At 44.3% G+C, this 18582-nt stretch overlaps 1 protein-coding gene across 2 annotated transcripts in view; it reads left to right on the top strand.

Moving 5' to 3' along the window:
* Nucleotides 1-2528: 2528 nt before the first annotated feature.
* RPIA (ribose 5-phosphate isomerase A) overlaps nt 2529-18582 on the top strand; it is a 30368-nt gene continuing 14314 nt past the window's right edge. Inside the window, exons 1-6 of one of the 2 annotated variants that reach the window (XM_053260487.1) lie at nt 2529-2675; nt 2808-2961; nt 5021-5081; nt 9284-9339; nt 13514-13573; nt 16313-16377. In XM_053260487.1, coding sequence (XP_053116462.1) covers nt 2902-2961; nt 5021-5081; nt 9284-9339; nt 13514-13573; nt 16313-16377 — 302 coding nt within the window. In that variant the 5' untranslated portion in view covers nt 2529-2675; nt 2808-2901. The other variant, XM_053260486.1, reaches the window with a different exon arrangement.

The following is an 18582-nucleotide window of genomic DNA, read 5'->3' as shown; positions in this document are numbered from 1 at the left end:
TTGATCTCCCTGTTCTGGATGGGGTCACACTTCCCCAAAAGGAACAGGTTCGCAGTCTGGGAGTACTTCTGGATCCACACCTCTCCCTGGTTTCTCAGGTTGAGGCGGTGGCCAGGCGTGCTTTCTATCAGTTTCGGCTGATATGCCAGCTGCGTCCGTTTCTTGAGATGAATGACCTCAAAACAGTGGTACATATGTTGGTAACCTCTAGACTTGACTTCTGCAATGTGCTCTATGTGGGGCTGCCTTTGTACGTAGTCCGGAAGCTTCAGCTGGTACAGAATGTGGCGGCCAGGTTGGTCTCTGGGTCATCTCGGAGAGACCACATCACTCCTTTGTGGATAGAGTTACACTGGCTGCCAACAGGTTTCCGGGCAAAATACAAAGTGCTAGTCATAACTTATAAAGCCCTAAACGGCTTAGGCCCTGGGTATCTAAGAAAACTTCTTCTTCATTATGATCCCCATCGCCCATTGAGGTAGTCCAGAGAGGTCCGTCTCCAGCTGCCGCCAGCTGAGCTGGCGGCCACACGGGAACAGGACATGCTTTCTTGGTTGCTGCCCCGAGACTATGGAATGTGCTCCCTGCTGAGATACGATCCTCCCCATCTCTGACAATTTTTAGAAAGCATTTGAAAACCTACCTCTTCACCCAAGCTTTTTCTGTTCTTTAAATTTTAAGGTTTTAATTCATGGTTTTAAAATTGTTAAATTGTTTTAAGTTTTTGTATATATTTTAACTTGTTTTATACTATTGTTAACCGCCCAGAGACGAAAGTTTGGGGCAGTGTACAAATGTAATAATAAATAAATGCCTATGGATACCAATATGGGCTGTGTCCATTATCATTAATGGCTGGAACGTCTAAAATAATGTTTTCTGTACATGAAGAGCTTGAGTACTCTAAGCCAGGATTAAGTCCTTTCAGGACAAAAGATTCTTTGAAAGTAGGTAGTGGTGTGCATCGGTCCGGATCCGTCCGGACCGGCAAGGGGGTGGTGGCTACCTTTAAGGGCGGGGGGGGGGTAGAACTTACCCCTCCTGCCACTCTTCCCCCTCCGGCGCTGCTTTTAAAATCCAAGTTTTCGGGGCGGCAGCGTTCTTCCCTGCCGCCCCGTCCCCCGTCGTTGCCCGGAAGTAGCTTAGAAGCCAACACGCATGCGTGCGCTGCGGTGCGCACGCTGCATACATCACACGCTGCGTGTGACGTATGCGGCGCGCGCACAGCGGATCCAGACCGGTTTGGAGGCCTCCAAAATGGCCTCCGGACCGGTCCGTGCACACCACTAAAAGAAAGGACACCCCATTTTTCAACAGCTTTATGCTCTAGAACTGACCAGTGAGTGTGGAAAACACAATTATTTTTAGTAGCATTAGAACTAGTGGAGCTTCTTCCTCTATAATTATCTTGATAAAGTCAGCCAATTGAAACAATAATTATTGTAGGTAATGCCAAACTATGTACATTCACTCAAGATTTTAGATTTTATTTGTGCCAGCAGTCTACATTGCACTCCTCCCACTGAATTCTCTCAGCCTAGGGCTCATTAGGTGATCTTCTTCACGACAAACTGGATGTAATGGGAACAATTATGTTTGTTGTTCATGAGCAGGGCTAAGGATCAAATGTTTACATCAAAGGGCATGTGCAGACAAGGGAAGCTGAGTTCTCCCTTACCTAACTTACTCCCTCTTGGTCAGAGCACTTCTAGCCGAGTTCTAGTCAAATCAAATCTTTATTGTTACGGTCATTCGACCAGAAAAGCCGAGTTCTAGTAGGAGGCAAGCTGGAAGAAAAATTCCTGAAGGAATAGACAGACTGCAAGGAGGTGGAAAGGGGGGAGAAGACTCAACTTCCCTAAACCACCTTGTGCTGTAAAAGAGTTACGGGAGATCATCACGATCTCTTTATATGTAAAAAGGGCAGACATGCGAACAAACAAACGTGGTAATCCCCATGATATCTCACTTGGCAAGCCACCTCAGCCGGCCATTTGCTTTTGGAATGATTACTCAGAATGAAAGCATTACACAAATGCTATTTTAACTGATTTTTGTATTTTTATTTCTATAGATTAACACAGACAATATATTACGGCATTTTATAAAAATAAAGTGTTTTTGAAGGAACCTTTAACCCATGTTCGCATTTTCCACACAAAGGGTATATGACTTCGTCCCTAAAGACTTACCTGCCTGAATAACAAACAATTTGAGCGCTATCTACAGCTATATTCAAAACGAATCCACACATGGGTTGTGCTGGTTACTACGCAACGATTACCGGCGGCTGAGCGCGTGAATAACTCCCACTGAAAAGGTGATAGAAACAATCCCTTTTATCCTTAATTCCCGATAATTTACTCATACTGCTTGATGCTGATGTCGATTTACTCATACTGCTTGATGCTGATGAACAAGTTTCTAATTTTGATAATCAAAATATAGAGAAAGCAAGCGTTATACATGCATTCATTTAACTAGCACTCCACCCCAACGTCGATATATCCTCTATTGCAACAGGAGAGCCCCTGCGTCCAATAAAGGCAAGCTGCCGTGGTGCATTGTGGATATTATAGTTTTCTTTGTGCGTTAACCCAGAGCTTAACATATTCAGAGCCTTGCTGACAAGACTACAAATCCCATATATCCCCGGCTGCTCTGCAAGGAGAGAGGTGAGCTAGCATTAAAAGACTGCTTGAGAGCTTGTTTGGGGCAACCATCAAAAAATGGGGTAAAAGGGGAAAGGGGACGGACGAGGAAATAGGTATGTGGCTTAGGAAACAGCCTATTGCGCTCCTCTGCAGGACTCTGACCGCGGAAGGGCTAGTGGAGGCAGGAGTTTTGCGAAGCAGACACGTGCAAAAACGCAGGCAGCTTAGCCACAGCAATAATAATACCATGATGATCGAGGAGGCAAAAAAGCTGGCCGCCTGGACTGCGGTAAATAACCACGTGCAGGTGAGAATCTCTTTTTGTAAAGTTTTTTTGCACCTTTTTGAGTTTGCAGCCGGTTGCAAAGCAGCTCACCTCTCCGCGCCCGCCTTCCATCCCACCAGAAATATAGATAGGGTTTTTGATCCCATGAAAAGGCATTTTTAAAAACGTGCATGTTGTATATATTTGTGCCTAGTCATTTTGAAAATGCTAACTTTAACGAGTCGAGTACTTTTGAAGTTGCTTGAACGGATGTATAGCTAGACAATCCTCTTCACTCTGAAAGTCTAAAAGTGCCTCATTAATGTTCAAACATTATGTGTTAGTTTGGAATTCTTATTAAATCAGAGGTGTGCTCAAAATCTTGGTGAGTCATAATCTGGTCCTATGCATATTTACTCGAAAGCAACTCCCTCTGAAGGGCCTCTTCACCTGTAACTTTTCTGGGCTAATTGTGAATCTGAAATATAAAGTGTGAATGTTATAAACAAATATAATACAGGTACACTCATAAAATAAGCAGATAGTTTTGGGTTGATTATGTGCTGTCAAGTAGGTGTCCACTCTTAGCGACCACATAGATTCTCTCCAGGATGATTTGTCTTCCTCTTGGCCTTTAAAGTCTCTCAGTGGTGCATTCATTGCTGTTCTACTCAAGTAGAGTTCTACCTTGCTGCTGGCCATCTTCTATTTTCTTCAACTTTCCCCAGTACTATGGACTTCTCAAGGGAGCTGGGACTTTGCATAATGTGTCCAAAGTATGATAGTTTGAGCCTGGTCATTTGTGCCTCAAGTGAAAACTCTGGGTTGATTTGTTCTATGATCCATTTGTTTGTTTTCCTGGCTGTCCATGGTATCCTCAAATCAAAGTCTACTTGGTGTAAAAGCCAGAGCAAGCCATAAGGGAAAAACCGAGGCCCCTCCCCCCCCAAAGTGGGATGTGTTAGAGGTTCTTGAACAGAGAACAATAGTCTACATCTGAAACCTTTCAAATATACTTTTTGTTAACCCACCTGGAACAGAGTAGAACTGACTGGGATGGTCATTTTATAAATAATTATTGTGCAAAAAGTAGTAGTACTGTATTTACCCAAATAGAAGACAACCCTGAACTTAAGATGACCCCATTAAAAATATGGGTAAATAGGCTATTTACTCAAGGGGGTGGATCTTTTACCCATTCTACAGATCCACTGGCATCAGAAGTTGGAATGCACAGCCCTGCGTACTGCATCACTCATATCTAATCCAGCCCCACCTCACCTTCTGTGATATGTGAATCTGGCTGTGTTTGATGTCTTAAAATCAATTGTTCGAATCTTGTTTGTTTGTTTGTTTGTTTAAAATGGGCTTTGGCTAGGAAGGGGTTAATAACTTCTTAATCATGCATGAATTTTATTTCTGAAATATTGTTTGTGTATGTCTCTAATATATCCTACTGTTTTTTTGCACAATCATAATAAAATATCTGTTATGGCTGGGAAACCAGAATGGAAGCCTAATACTGAAAGTGAGGTCCAGGTCTAAGATAATAGGTCTCAAGAATCTCCAACACAGGGGCATCCAAGTTTTTCGATAGTGGGGCACATGATTGGAAATCCAAATGTGTGCGGCCTGCATGAATCTTTTGTTCAGTGGTGAAGGTCTATTATTCAGATATTCCAAAAACACCGATTTTTTTTGCAGTAATACAAAAGTATTACTGAGAATAATACTGTAGAAGTAATGCCGAGAATAATTTTATCTGAAATGTGTCTTTGTCTCTATTAAAAATTTGGTGATAGGTGGTCATGGTTATTCAAAATATTCTTATTTGCATAAAACATCAAAATAATATGTAGCATGTTGGTTTTAATGGGGGGGGGGGAAACACGCAAAAGACAAAGCAGGTCAATACATATTAGTTGGTCTTAATAAAGTATTACAAAGTAGTGAGCAAGCTTTCAGTTCTCTGAATCCCACCCACATATCCAACGCCACGTTCTTTGGCTATATCAGGTATACTCTTTAAACAAAGGGAATTGTGAGGTGTAATTTCAGAGGAAATTGTGAGAACATAATATGTTTTCTTCCCTGATTGTAGACCAATCAAATTCTTGGAATTGGAAGTGGTTCTACGATTGTTCATGCTGTACATCGGCTGGGTATGTATTTCATTATTTCTTCTATTAGAAAATGTTGTTGCCCAGCACCCTGAAAAACTGGAACAATCCACTCTATTCAAGTAGTCCTAGTAGGGCCTGGACATGCATGTGCGTGACACAGGACCAGGCCCTCTGAACATCTCAATACGGAACTTAATATCTGCATTTGACTTATGTATGTAAAGTCCAGGAGCTATAGTCCTGAACCATTTAGTTGTATCTTAGATTTTCTGTGGATTAATGACCTCATGGTAGCTACACATGTTGGAGTTAGGACATACTTGCATAGGGCCTATGCATGTAGTATGTGGGTGGCTGGCAGACCTAGAGAAACCCTGGAGCTTAGTCAACATGTTGATCTCTGGCCACTCTTCCCCACTGCCTGCCACCTGGGGCAGAGAAGGATGGAGTGCTTCAGGTCATTGCTCTTGGAACTCCATCTGACTCTGCATCCCCCCCATCCATCTGGCCCTTAGTCCAGGAAAAGGAGAACATTGAGGTGCCATGCCATCTGGAGAAAGCTCTCTGTGGTGACGATAGTCTACCCACAGGATATTCCAGTGCCCTTTTCCCTTCAGACACAGCTGCCAACTTTAGTATAGGATATTCTCCTCACGTGACAGGGGCAAACCTCCTGACCTCACCAGATCTTCAGTGATTAAGGAAGTGGAATATGGGGTTCTCCCTCCTTCCTTTCCTCTGGTTTTTGGAGGAGGTGGGCTCACTCAGATGTCCTCCACTAGTTCTCTAAGGTGGCAGGCAGAGGAAGGAGTAGGGATGTGCACAGAACTGGGCAGGGGTGGTTTGAAAGTGGGTGTGTGTCCATCTTTAAGGGTGGGGGAGGGTGCACTTACCCCTTCCTCCGTTCCCCACCATCGGCACTCCCTGCCACACCGTTGTCCCCTTAACCAGAAGTATCTGATGTGCCTGCATGTGCCCGTCGTGTGTGCACACCTGTCGTGTGTGCACACCTGCCGTGTGTGCTTGACGCGTGCAGAAGCACGTGTCGGCTCTGCTTTTGGAAGCTCAGGTGGAGGCGGTGGCCAGGGGAGCCTTTGCACGGTTTCAGCTAGTGCGCCAACTGCGTCCCTTTCTCGAAAAGGCAGATCTGGCCACAGTTACCCATGGCTTAGTCACATCACGACTGGATTACTGTAATGCCCTCTACGTGGGGCTGCCCTTGAAGAATATCTGGAAACTGCAGCTTGTACAAAATGCGGCAGCTAGGGTACTATCTGGAGCCCCTCACTGATACAAACACACACACTTCACAATATATAGTCATGTGACTTGTCTCTGGGGGACCCCTCGAGGCGTGGGGCCCCCCCAGAGGCAAGTCACATGACTATATATTGTAAAGTGTGTGTGTTTGTATCAGTGAGGGGCCCATTTTAAAATTTTGTCTCTGGGCCCACTCCAGCCTTGTTACGCCCCTGCTAATAGTAGTTACGCCCCTGATCTGGAGCTGCCCGGTGTGATCATATCACACTTATTTTGGAAGAGCTGTACTGGTTACCAGTGTGTTTCCAGGTCCAATGCAAGGTGCTGGTTTTGACCTTTAAAGCCCTTAATGGTTTTGGCCCGGTATACCTGATGGTCTGCCTGCTCCCAAGGGTTGCTGCACACTTGACGAGATCATCTGAGGGGGCTTTGCTCCGGGTGCCGACAATGAGGGAGGCTCAGTTGTCGTGCACGCGGGTCAGGGCCTTTTCTGTTGTTGCCCCCAGACTTGGAATGCTGTCCCAGTGGCCATTCGTGCCTCTCACTCCATCACAGTTTTTAGAAAGCTTGTTAAATCTTGGCTTTTTAGCCAGGCCTTTACATGATTGTTTTATTGCTGCTTCTGTGAGTTTTTATCCATGTACAGTTTTTGTGTTTGTATATTATATATTTTAAATCAGATTTGTCTTCATGTTTTTGGCTTAATACTTTTAACTGTCATTTTTATTATATGTTTTTTAACTTTTGTAAACCGCTGGGATTGTTTTTAATGAAAGGCGGTATATAAATTTAACAAATAAATAAATAAATGAATAAAAATACTTCTGGTTACTTCCGGTAATGGGGCAGCAGGGAGGTACGCTGCTGCCCCAACTGGCTTTAAGAAAGTGGAGGCACCGTTTGGGGTGGGGGGAAGCGGAGGGAGGGATAAGTGCACACACACACACCCGCCTTCGAACCAGCAGAACCTCCCACCTCTTGAACTGGTTCAGAGGCCCATAAAGGGCCTCTGAACTGGTTCCATGCACATCCCTAGAAAGGGGTGTCTTCCAGCCTAGACACTGGTTCCCCTCCAGACTCCAAGCACAGGTACAGGATTAAATGCAAGCCCCAACAGAAGAGAATGCCGCAATCACTCCTTCTCCATCTGCTTCCTAAGAGAATTTGCTGCCTGGCTCATCCTGTTATCCTAATGTGCCACATGTAGCTGTTTCTTTCCTGTCACCTCCATCTTGCTCCCTCTGTTCTAAGAAAGCTGAAATCTCACTATTGGTGCTTCCCCCTCTTTCTCCCCTTCCTCCACTGAGTGGACAAGAACACAACTGCTGTCTGCGTTCCTGGGATGAGGAAATGAGATTTCACGTCAATAATTTGTTCCACTTCCTCCACTATCAAGTCAAGTTTTAATGCTTAATGAAACCACATGTTCTTTGCTCCCCAAAGCAGTGTGGTGTAGTGGTTAGAGTGCTGGACTAGGACCGGGAAGACCCGAGTTCAAATCCCCATTCAGCCATGATACTTGCTGGGTGACTCTGGGCCACTCCTCTCTCAGCCTAACCTACTTCACAGGGTTGTTGTGAGGAGAAACTCAAGTATGTAGTACACCACTCTGGGCTCCCTGAAGGAAAAGCGGGATATAAATGTAGTAGTAGTAGTAATGATCATTAGTAGTTTCCCTCTTGTTTGTGATACTGTAAAGTTATGTGTGTGATTGCATCAGACCCATGTAATCTGATGGAATGTATAAATATAGTTGGTTTGGATTACTTAGAAGCTGAGATTGCTCAGGACTCTGCACAAATCCAAAATGATTTAAGTTAAACTCTTCATCAAGGCCTCAGAGAGACAAACTCTTTCCCCCCCAATAGAAACTGAATTGCTGCATACTACAATATTTGGAATTAATGTTGCCTTGCCTCTTTAAGCAAAATGCAGCCTAATCACTGAAATATTTTCATCAGGGTTTTGTTAACCTGGGGTCCATGGATCCTCCTCAGGGGTCCATAATGCAGGTCCAGGTAGTCTGTGGAAAATCTTTCCTGCACTGAATTTTAATTTGCTTTCTGAGGCACCAAAATAAATTTCTTTGGGAAAAACTAACCTGGGTACTGTGCCTCCCCCCCCCACTCCCCCATTTTTTCTCGGAAAGGAAAGGTTGTGCCATCGAGTCGGTGTTGACTCCTGGTGACCACAGAGCCATTGGTTTTCTTGGTAGAATACAAGAGGAGTTTACCATTGCCATCTCCCGTGCAGTATGGGATGATGTGCTTCAGCATTTTCCTATGCTGTTGCTGCCCGATATAGGTGTTTCCCATTGTCTGGGAAACACATCAGTGGGGATTCAAACCAACAGCCTCCTGCTCTCTAGGCAGGTTACTTCCCCGCTGTGCCATTAGGTGGCTAAATGTTTTACTAGAGCTTTATGAAAACATATATGGATGGAGTGGGTGTCCATGGGTAATACTTGAGGATCTGGGGGCTCCATAGGGACCAAAAGGTTAAGTAAACTTGAGGCTGTTCTCACAAGCTGCCCGTGAGAACCTCTGGGATCCACCAAACCCAGCATCGCAGCCTGGCTCTTAGCCGAGGTTAGGGGTGCAAATGTGCCCAGCTCTGGGGTCATGTGTGAGCTGTTTGCCGCTCGTGCTGACACAGAGATGGTGCCTAGAGTGCCCATCCCCTGGGGGAATCCCCCAGTGCACTGTGTTTGGCGCACAGTGCACTTTGGGATTCATGGAGGCTGGGACAGCGAGTCCTGGCCTCCATTTACCAGTGTAGCTGGGAGCAGTGTGGAGAGTAATCTGTGCTGGTCATGTTGGTGTGCTGCTTGCGTGCTGCCCGACCGCACACGTGGTCATGTGAAAAGCCCATTTGTTTTAAACAGACTGTTCTGAGTGTGGATATTTTAATGCATATTTGTTCTTGCATGAGCTTTACTGTTTTGAGCATATGTTAAACCCAGTAATTTTCCCTCCCTACAGCTGAGAGAGTGAAACAGGAGAATCTCAGCATAATCTGCATACCTACATCTTTTCAGGTAATCCCATGGGAAGTGGGAGAGTGTTTTCTATTTTTATCTTGTCTGTCAATCTCTTGAGGGACTACTACAGGGCTTTACCTGTGCTTGAATTAAGATGGGGTGTCTTTTGCAGCATATGTCCCAGTAAGCACCTCATTCCAGATCTGATTAGTGTTCCGCTTTTTTCAGGAAAACTAATACCTCGAAAAGGTATTAACAATAGTCCTTGTGATATCTTGAGAGACACCATATAGATACTGCCATCCTATCCTTCAGTGAGGTACTGTGTTGATTCATGGACAATCTTTTGAGCAAGATGGAAGAGCAACCCCAATTTTGTGTTTTTCCTGCACTTCCTTTGGTTCTGCAAACTGAAATTGCAGTATGCTACATCTTAATGTATCTCAAAAAGAGTAACTCTGGATAACCCCAATTTAAAAGAGATCCCAAGGCAGACCAGACAGATGTTATACCCCTCTTCTTCTATCAGACTCCAAAACGGACATTACTCTTAATGTTGCAAAATTTTGCTCCAGGGCCTGCTCCATTAGATGTAACTTGATTCCCTGGGGAAGTGTTGGTCTCTGAGTATTGATTTAGTCTATCCATAATGTCATAAATGGAAATGATGTAAGCTATACGCTGTATTGGTTCTTCTGTAACATTTGCATTTTCCTCTCGTTTCCGTTTCTTTCTGGTCTTGGGCTGTAATAAACTTAATCTGAATCTGTAGCTCTGGGTATGATGGTGCTGCTACCTGTATTCCTGACGATCTTCAAATTGCATGTAAACCTCACCTGTGTATATGTTGAGGCCATAACCTAGCAACTGCTTTGTTTCTTAGCAACCAGCTATATGCTGCTTGCGGTAGGGGCGGGGGGCGGGGGAGGTTGCTGCCAGTCCGGGTTTCCACATAATAGACTATTGGTGCAGTAGGGCTGTGTTCAGTAGGGCTGGACAGCAAAATATCCACAGTGTGTATTATAAAATGGGCATTTTGATCAATGTGTGAATTTCCCCCCTTATTTTGCATGCAAACCTGCTTATTTAATCAAAAGAACTAGCATACGTGTGCTTGCCTCCTTAGACTGTTGAAGCAAGTAATCTCTAGACACTGGAGGTCTATAGGGTATGATCAAATAATTGCTAAGCATGTGAAGAAAATGGAGAATGCAATTTATTTTAATCGTAACTTCTTTCAAGTGAAGTAGAAATAAACACATGGCCAAACAGAAGCTGCATCTTGGTAATATGATGTCACTTTTAAAAGATGAGCCGGACCAGTCGGGGAGAGTGGCCTGTTTACAGTGTAGAATTAATTGCTTGATTGGTCAGGGGGAAAACTTGGTCAACTGACTGGTCAAATATGAATCCAGTATTTAAGGCATTGATCTTGTGGAACTGTAACAGACAAAGTTATGCACATTATAAAACTTTAGTATATTCTTTCTTTATATTGATTTATTGTGGTCCGTAGACCAGAGTGGGGAAAAGAACTTTTTTATAGCTCTCAGTGTTATATGGACAGAAATTCATGTGAACGATACTCAGAAGCTTGTACTTCTTGGTCTTTATCCTGGATATCCAGTGATAGCTTAAGCAGTTACAAACATCATTGTTTAAAATGAAATTAACCTAATAAAACGATAGGAGAAAAAAGTCAGTTCTGAAATGTGGTGGTGATTATAATGCAGGGCAGTGGATGGTTATATTGAATTTGCTTCTCCTTTAGGTGTCTGACGACACCATGAGACAACTAAACAGGTAGATCACCACCTACACAAAAGCATTCTTGATTTTGTGTGTCTATAACATTTGTAGTAATGGGCAGTCATGTGATAATATGACTTTGGATAGCTTAACTATGACACCACCCTGTAGAATCTTGTAGTCGTTGCTTGTGTGTGGTCAACATGTGCATGCATTAAACTTCAGAGGAACTTTCAGTATTGCTTAGACAGTCATGTGGTTTGGACAGAAAGAGCTTACTGAGAAAAGCTGGGGTGGAAGTGGCACAGCTGTATTTTTGTGGCATTTGGCAATAAAGCCTTTGCATGAACTTTTGGGTATCAAGGGTCTCTGCACTTCTGCCATTGGGTACTCCATTAGGTTCATTGGCTCTACGTTTCAAGAAAATGAATTACAGGGGATCCTCAAATGCCATCCACCCACATCTCCTTTGCAGATTTCTTAATGAGCCTTTTAACTAGGGATGTGCATGGAACCAATTCGAACGACCGGTGGTTCCACCGGTTCGAAGGCGGGGTGGCAGTACCTTTAAGGATTCCTTTATCCCTCCCGTTAGATAAAACGCCAGATAGTTTCCCCCGCCAGATAAAAAATATCTGTTGGGGCGGCAGTGTACCTCCCTGCCGCCCCAGTGTCCTCCTCGGCTGGAAGTAAAAGGAAGTACCTGGCACACATGCATGCACACGGCGTGCTTGCTCACGTGCACACACCCGATGTGTGTGGGTTCTTCCTTTTACTTCTGGCTGAGGAGGATATCAGGGTGGCAGGGAGGTATGCTCCCACCCCTATGGAGACTTTTTAAATGGAGCACTGGCAGTTAAAACGGGAGGGGTAAGGGCACCATACCCTGTCCTTAAAGGTATGCCCTGCCAGCCCGCGAACTACCCCCTGCTGGTTCCGTGCACATCCCTACTTTTAACCCCTAACGTTATTGTATGAGGTCTACTCTGTGTCCCCCATTCATGCAATAAACTCCTGGAGAGGAACTGTGGTGATACCTCTGTTATGGAACAGCCTCTCTGGGGAGCCTGACAAGCTGTTTGGTTGTCTGTCTTCTGCTATTTGGATGTCTTTTCTTTCTTTTCTTTTTTTAAATGAAAGTTGTGATGAGTGTATTGTGCTTTATTTCTAATTGTTAAATATTATCAATAGTAAACTGCTTGTTTAACAATATCTACCAATCTTTTCAATATAACTCTATTCATACTATTCTTTTTTAAAAAATCAATTATTTGTATTGCAGTTTGTTCTTGTACAGGAGCTTTCATAAATCCACGCACTCACCAGGGCAAATGCCAGCGCCCTCTGGTGAGGGCCCCTGTTCAATGTCCACCTGGGGGAAAGGAGGAAAGCTTTATCATGTCATATTCCTGAAATCTGAGCCAGCAGAAGCTGCATGAGAAACATTCTGCTTCTGCCTTCGCCCAGGGCAATATGTGAGAATCCCCTCTCACAGGCTCTCTGGCATACACAAAGGACTTGGAGGAGGGTTGAGGTCAGTGGGGAGTGCAAATTATGATTGGCTCCTACTTCCACTCCACATTGAACAATTTCATTTTGAAAAGGTGGCTTGCAAGTCTTCTCATCTGGCCTTGCTCCTGCAAGAGTGCTGCCTGCGACCATCTGACCAAATTTCCATTCCTGGGCTGCTACCTACATGAACTGGCAGCCCGCAGTGGACATTGCGATGCTGTTGGGTTGGCTAGTGGGACTGTCTGGACCATCTTAAGGGCTGGCTGTTGGTTGTGACATATACAAAAAGAGAGCTTACCGGGTTTCTGTTGTTCAACATGGTATAGCCCTCAGTAAGATGTGTGCTACTGAGCACCCATAGATGCCAAGTGCATCTGAAAGGCAGTTGCTTATACTATTCTGCAGTGTTTTCAAATTGTGCACCACAGCATCTAAAAAAAATCCCCCACCTCTTCTAATCCTCCTGAAATGTGATACTGCTTGCTTAGCAGATCAGACTCAACTACTCCTAAGCAAGCATGTGTGGAATTCTAGCTTTAGGGGACTGAATTTGTGATGCTGATCCTGTCAATAAGTTCAGGGGAACTAATCAACATATCAGTTTTCAGTTTGGGTCAAAATAGTTACATTCATGCCCACACCGGTTTGACATCATAAATTTATTTGAGGCCCTTTTATGAGGACCAGCCCTTCTTTCCCCTGAAGATAATGGCTGTTATACCTACCTGGCCTGAGAAGGAAGATAAAGACTTGAGGTTGCAAAGGCATTGTGGGAGAAGAGAGACTTTTTCTGCTGTTCTCTAGCTGATTTTAATACCTTGCATCAGCATAATATGCTGCTCTTTGAAAAATTTGTATTTGATCCAGTACAGTTACATTTTTCTTAATAGTTGCTTACAAAAATATTGAAGTGATTCTATTTTTCTCCCTATATTTTGAAAAATAATGTTGGTTTTACTTTTCCCTGTAGGCACGTCAATTGATTCTGCAGAATGGCTTAACCTTAAGTGACCTGGATAGACACCCTGAGGTATAAAGCTTAGGTTTTCTTGTGTTCTTCACTCCTCAGAGGTTCTCAACCTGGGTTCCTCCAGATGTTGCTGGACTACAACTCCCAGCATCCCCAGCCACAATAAATGATGGCTGGGAATGTTGGGAGTTGTAGTTCAGCAACATCTGGAGGAACCCAGGCTGAGAACCACTGTCTCAGCCCCCCACGGTGCTCTTGTGCCTGGAGTTTTCACTACATGTGATCCTACAGTCATTTGACTAGCCCACATAAAAAGACAATGATACCAAATTAGAAATGGTATAATTTCTAATTATATCTAATTCTGCAGTTGTAAAGAATAGGGTAGTGGTGATGTGAAGTTGGAAGACCTTCCAAACTCCTGCATCTTCAGAAGTATGCAATCTGTGGCTCATGCTCAGTGCCACTTGGGTGCTAACATCACTTCTGCAATACAAGGTTTCCCCTTGAAGCCTCTTACCCAGACGGTCCTCACTTACTGAACAAGATTAGATGAGATGCCAGGGCTTGTCAGGTGAAAAGATTACTGAAAGGCTTATAGGCTGCCGTGGGTTCATCTGCAGGTCCTTCTTCCATGTAACTGTATTCAGCAGACAGTTCTGAGTCAGCTGGATTTGGGATATTTGTTGTTTTTCCAAAGTAGGCTTCTCTTGCATGAAAGGAAGACTTTGGAAAGCATCAGTAGGAGTCTACCTTTTTTGAAATGAGTCTTGTATTTACAGATTTTGTCAAGCATAAAGACCCCTATTTGGGCAGGCTATGTTGTTATGTGGCTGCAGAATTAGTAGGAACATAGCTGCCTTATACCCGGTCAGACCATTGGTCCATCTAGCTCATTTTTGTCTACCAAGCCTGCTCAACCTAGGCCCCTGGGCTGTTTCTGGACTACAACTCCCATAATCACCAGCCACAGTGGTCAGTAGCCAGGGATTATGGGAGTTGTAGGCCAACATCTGCAGGATGGCCGAAGTTCAGCAGCCCTGGCTCTATACTGACTGGGAGTGGCTCTCCAAGGTTACAGGTAGGAGTTTCTCCTAGCCCTACATGGAGATGCCAGGGAGCAAACTTGGGACCTTCTGCATACTCACATGCAGATGCCCTTCCACTGAGCTATGGCCCCATCCCCTAAGGAGAATATCTTACAGCACTCACTTGTAGTCTCCCATCCAAATGCAAATCAAGGCAGAACCTATTTAGCAAAGGGGACAATTCATGCTCGCTACTGCAAGACAAGCTCTCCTCCCCAAACCAATTTTATTGTGGCTGGGGGTGATGGTAGTTGTAGTTTAACAATGGTTGGAGTGCCAAGGTTGCCTACTTTGCTATACAGCATATTCTTTCAGCTGACATCTTGCTCAAACTTCAGTCTTCTCCCATTCACCTCTTTCCCCCTTCCAGCTCACTAATTCCCTGTGTGCTGTGAGAGAATTGCTTGTCTACCACACGAAACAAAAAATGAGATGCTTAGCCCAAGTCTTCACCTGCAGAGCAGGCTGCTTGCTACATTTCCACATGTTCTCTGTTCTGGGCTTGCCTCCGGCTTCACTGTGGGTGGGTAATTCTGCATTGCACAACTGGGTCATTCCGTCTCCCCTGCTGCAGGCATGTGGCAGAATTAACCACTCTTTGAGGGAGGGTGCCTGGTTTATCTTGGGCTGTCCACACCCCAATGTGAGTCACTACCCTGGATCAGCTTGGGAAATGGAAAGAGAGGGCGTAGACTTCTTTGAGTGTGGGTGTTGTGAGTTTTTCTATGCACTCTAAAAATAAACCTTTCAAGTGTAAGTAAAGTATATTACAAGTTTGAATTCTTAAAAAGACTCAACTCTGGGAAACACTCTTGTAGGTAGATAGTCTTCTACTAAATTCTCTGGGATAGTTCACACGTGCATGTACATCATATGATTTCTGTCAGGGCTGTTCTTAGAGAGCCCTGGTGGGGTGTGGGGCCCAGGGCAAATCAGCCAGTGCAGGGCTCCCTTCCAGTTAATTCTAATGGGGGTTAAAAGAGTGGGGCCCTGGTTGGTCGCCCTGCTTGCCATGCCCTAAGGACAGCCCTGGTTTCTGTACACTTGATGAGGCACAGTTAAATGTGCAGTCAAACTGCATTGCATTGGAGGAGATATGGAAGTTGTAGTGTTGTATCTGCAATGACCATTTGTAATTGCCAACTCCTGCTTGAAGGTGCTGCCATTGAGCTATCGATGTGCGTATGTGTGCACCAGTCTTTTGTCTCCTCTAATCTAGCAAAATGATGGCCCTGCTAGGCTTTTACCTACTGTCTGTTTGTCTTGAGGGAACTCTGGCTGATGGACCACAGAATCCCTGTGACCTTTTTTCCCCACCCCAGGCATTGGTTTTCATCTTTTGTTCTCTCCCTGTTGATTTAACACTTCCTGGAAGCTAAGCCATTGAAAGTCAGCAGAACTGCATTTTGATAGGATAAGACAAGCATAAGAAGTCTTATGCTTACCTTTGTACATCCTATCGGAATATGTTCTGTATTGTTTACCCTTAATCTTTCTCACCTTTGCAATCTTATGAGGTTGCTCGCCATTTCTCCCTTCTTGGTGGATAAGGACAAACAGATTTGACTAAATCTACTCTTAGGGACTGAAAACCTGAGTCCAATGTATCTGAACCCAGGTTTTCAGTCCCAATCCTGTGACCATTATCCTGCCTTTCAATCTCTGTTTCTTCATCAACTAGCAAATGTTAGTAAATCTTTTTTTTGTGTAGTTGGATGTTGCCATTGATGGGGCTGATGAAGTTGACTTGGACCTCAATCTTATCAAAGGAGGAGGGTAAGAAATGGCATCTAATTCTGCGCTTGTAAAGCAAGTAATAGAAGCAAGTTGGAAAGATTAGATAAAGTAACTACATGAACATCCAGGAGTACAAACGTGTGTTCTCAGAACTTCATGATATATCGACTAAGCCTTTAGTTTTACTTGGTAAACCTGAGAAGGACAAACTTTGTGTTTTGCTTTTTTGTGGCTATTTTGGATCTGGTGTATACTTGTTAAAAGCAAATGAAAAGAAAATCTGAAACATGACCTTTCATTATGAATACACTAAATGAATGAATACATTATTCATTCTGATAATGCATGATTAGCTATATATTTTGATGGTTTTAGTTGAATTTTATTGATTTAAATTTTATATGTTTTAAATTTTTAATTTTCTGGGTTTTGTTATTGTAAACTGACTAGAGACTTCAGTAGTGGGCAGTATATAATTTATTTTTTTAAATTTCTCCAGTGTCTCAGAGGTATTGAGGTTTTTGGTAATATGTAGATTAGTGGTTCCCAACCTGGGTTCCTCCAGATGTTGCTGAACTAAAACTCCCAGCATCCCCGGCCACAATAAATTGTAGCTGGGGATGATGGGAATTGTAGTTCAGCAGCATCTGGAGAAACCCAGGTTGGGAACCACTGATGTAGACATGTGTGATTGGTTAAAAGGCAGATGACTGTTCAGGTCGACATTCTTTCCCAGGATCTGAGGAAATCTTCCACTGGAGATGCTGGGGATTGAACCTGGGACTCTTTGCATGCAAGGCATGTGCTTGGCCACTGATCTATGATTCCTCTCTGTGAAATTAAAGTGTACATATAAACATGCAAAACTGTCTGATGCTGAATTGGATCATTGGTCCATCTAGTCCAATTCTGCCTATTCTTGCAGGTGGCAACTCTCCAAAGTCTCTGGAAGTGGTCCAACACAAAATTCGGTGCACTTCAGCTCATCAGAATCAATGTGCTTAAGCTAGGGATGTGCACAGAACCGGCTGGCCCGGTTCAGTTTGAGTCTGGACCAGACTTGAACCTGACCAGACCAGTTTGGCCTGGCACCCCTTGGAACTCCCCGGTTTGGTCCAAGGGGAGGGGGGGGGTTGCAATTAAAAAACAACAACAACTTAGGGGTTTTTAACCTTTAGCCCCTTTGGGGGGCTTCCTCTAGGCTGTGGGAGGAGGTGGTCTGCGAAAATTTGAATGGGCCACGGTGGTGATGACTGAGGCTGGTGTGGCGAGGGGGAACCTTCACGGAACACCCCCCCGGGCCTAGAAGAAGCCCCCCAAAGGGGCTAAAGGTAACCCCCCCAAATCGCAACCCCCCTGAACTGGTCAGACGTCGAACCGAACCACCCTCAAACTGTTCACACATCCCTAGCTTAAACATGCCAACTCTCTGTTAGAATCTGTGTTGCGGCTAGCTTGTCCCTGTTAACTGAGCAAAGAAGCATCTTATAAAGTGGTGATTTTCTTACATTTAGCAGGGGAAGAACTACAGGTTGCTTTCCTGTAACTTTAGTTTTTCTAGTGGTTATCTGTCCTTTTACACCAATGCACCAATAGGCTATGTGCCTGCACAGAGACCTTGTCAGAACTTAACAAGTTCTATTCTCCTGATTTAGGCAGGAACCCCATCCCCAGCCGCCATATGCGACTGCGCCACTCCACATCCCCTCAGTCATGGAGTCTGCCTTCAGTAGATCCAGCGGGGAGGATGGGAGGGCATGTAAAAGGACAGATGACCACTAGAAGAACCAAAGTTACAGGTAAGCAACCTGTAGTTCTTCGGCGTGGTCTTTGTCTTTTACATCAATTGGCGCTTAACAAGCTAGCACCCAAGGTGGACGGAAATTAAACAGAAACCTGGATGCACTCTGCAAGAAGTATTCATTTCAAAGAAACAAAGCACATCAACCAAAAATAGACTGCAGGACAGTCCTGCCAAACGTAGCATCATTCCGCGCTCTGGCATCAATAGCATAATGACGAATAAAGGAATGGGGCGAAGCCCAAGTAAGCACCTGACAAATAGTGTCCAACGGAACCACACGATCAAAGGCCACAGGCCTCCATGGACCTAACTGAGTGCGCCTTAATGGTCTCAGGCAATTGTTTATTTGCCAAGCTATAGAAAAGTTCAATAGTTGAAACAATCCACCTAGATAGGGATTGTGAAGAAACTTGCAAACCCTTGTGAGGTCCCTTATATAG

This window comes from Hemicordylus capensis, chromosome 6 (assembly GCF_027244095.1).
Source record: "Hemicordylus capensis ecotype Gifberg chromosome 6, rHemCap1.1.pri, whole genome shotgun sequence".
NCBI lineage: Eukaryota > Metazoa > Chordata > Lepidosauria > Squamata > Cordylidae > Hemicordylus > Hemicordylus capensis.
The sequence above is the reverse complement of the archived record's forward strand: the minus strand, read 5'-3'. Positions and strand labels throughout refer to the sequence as shown.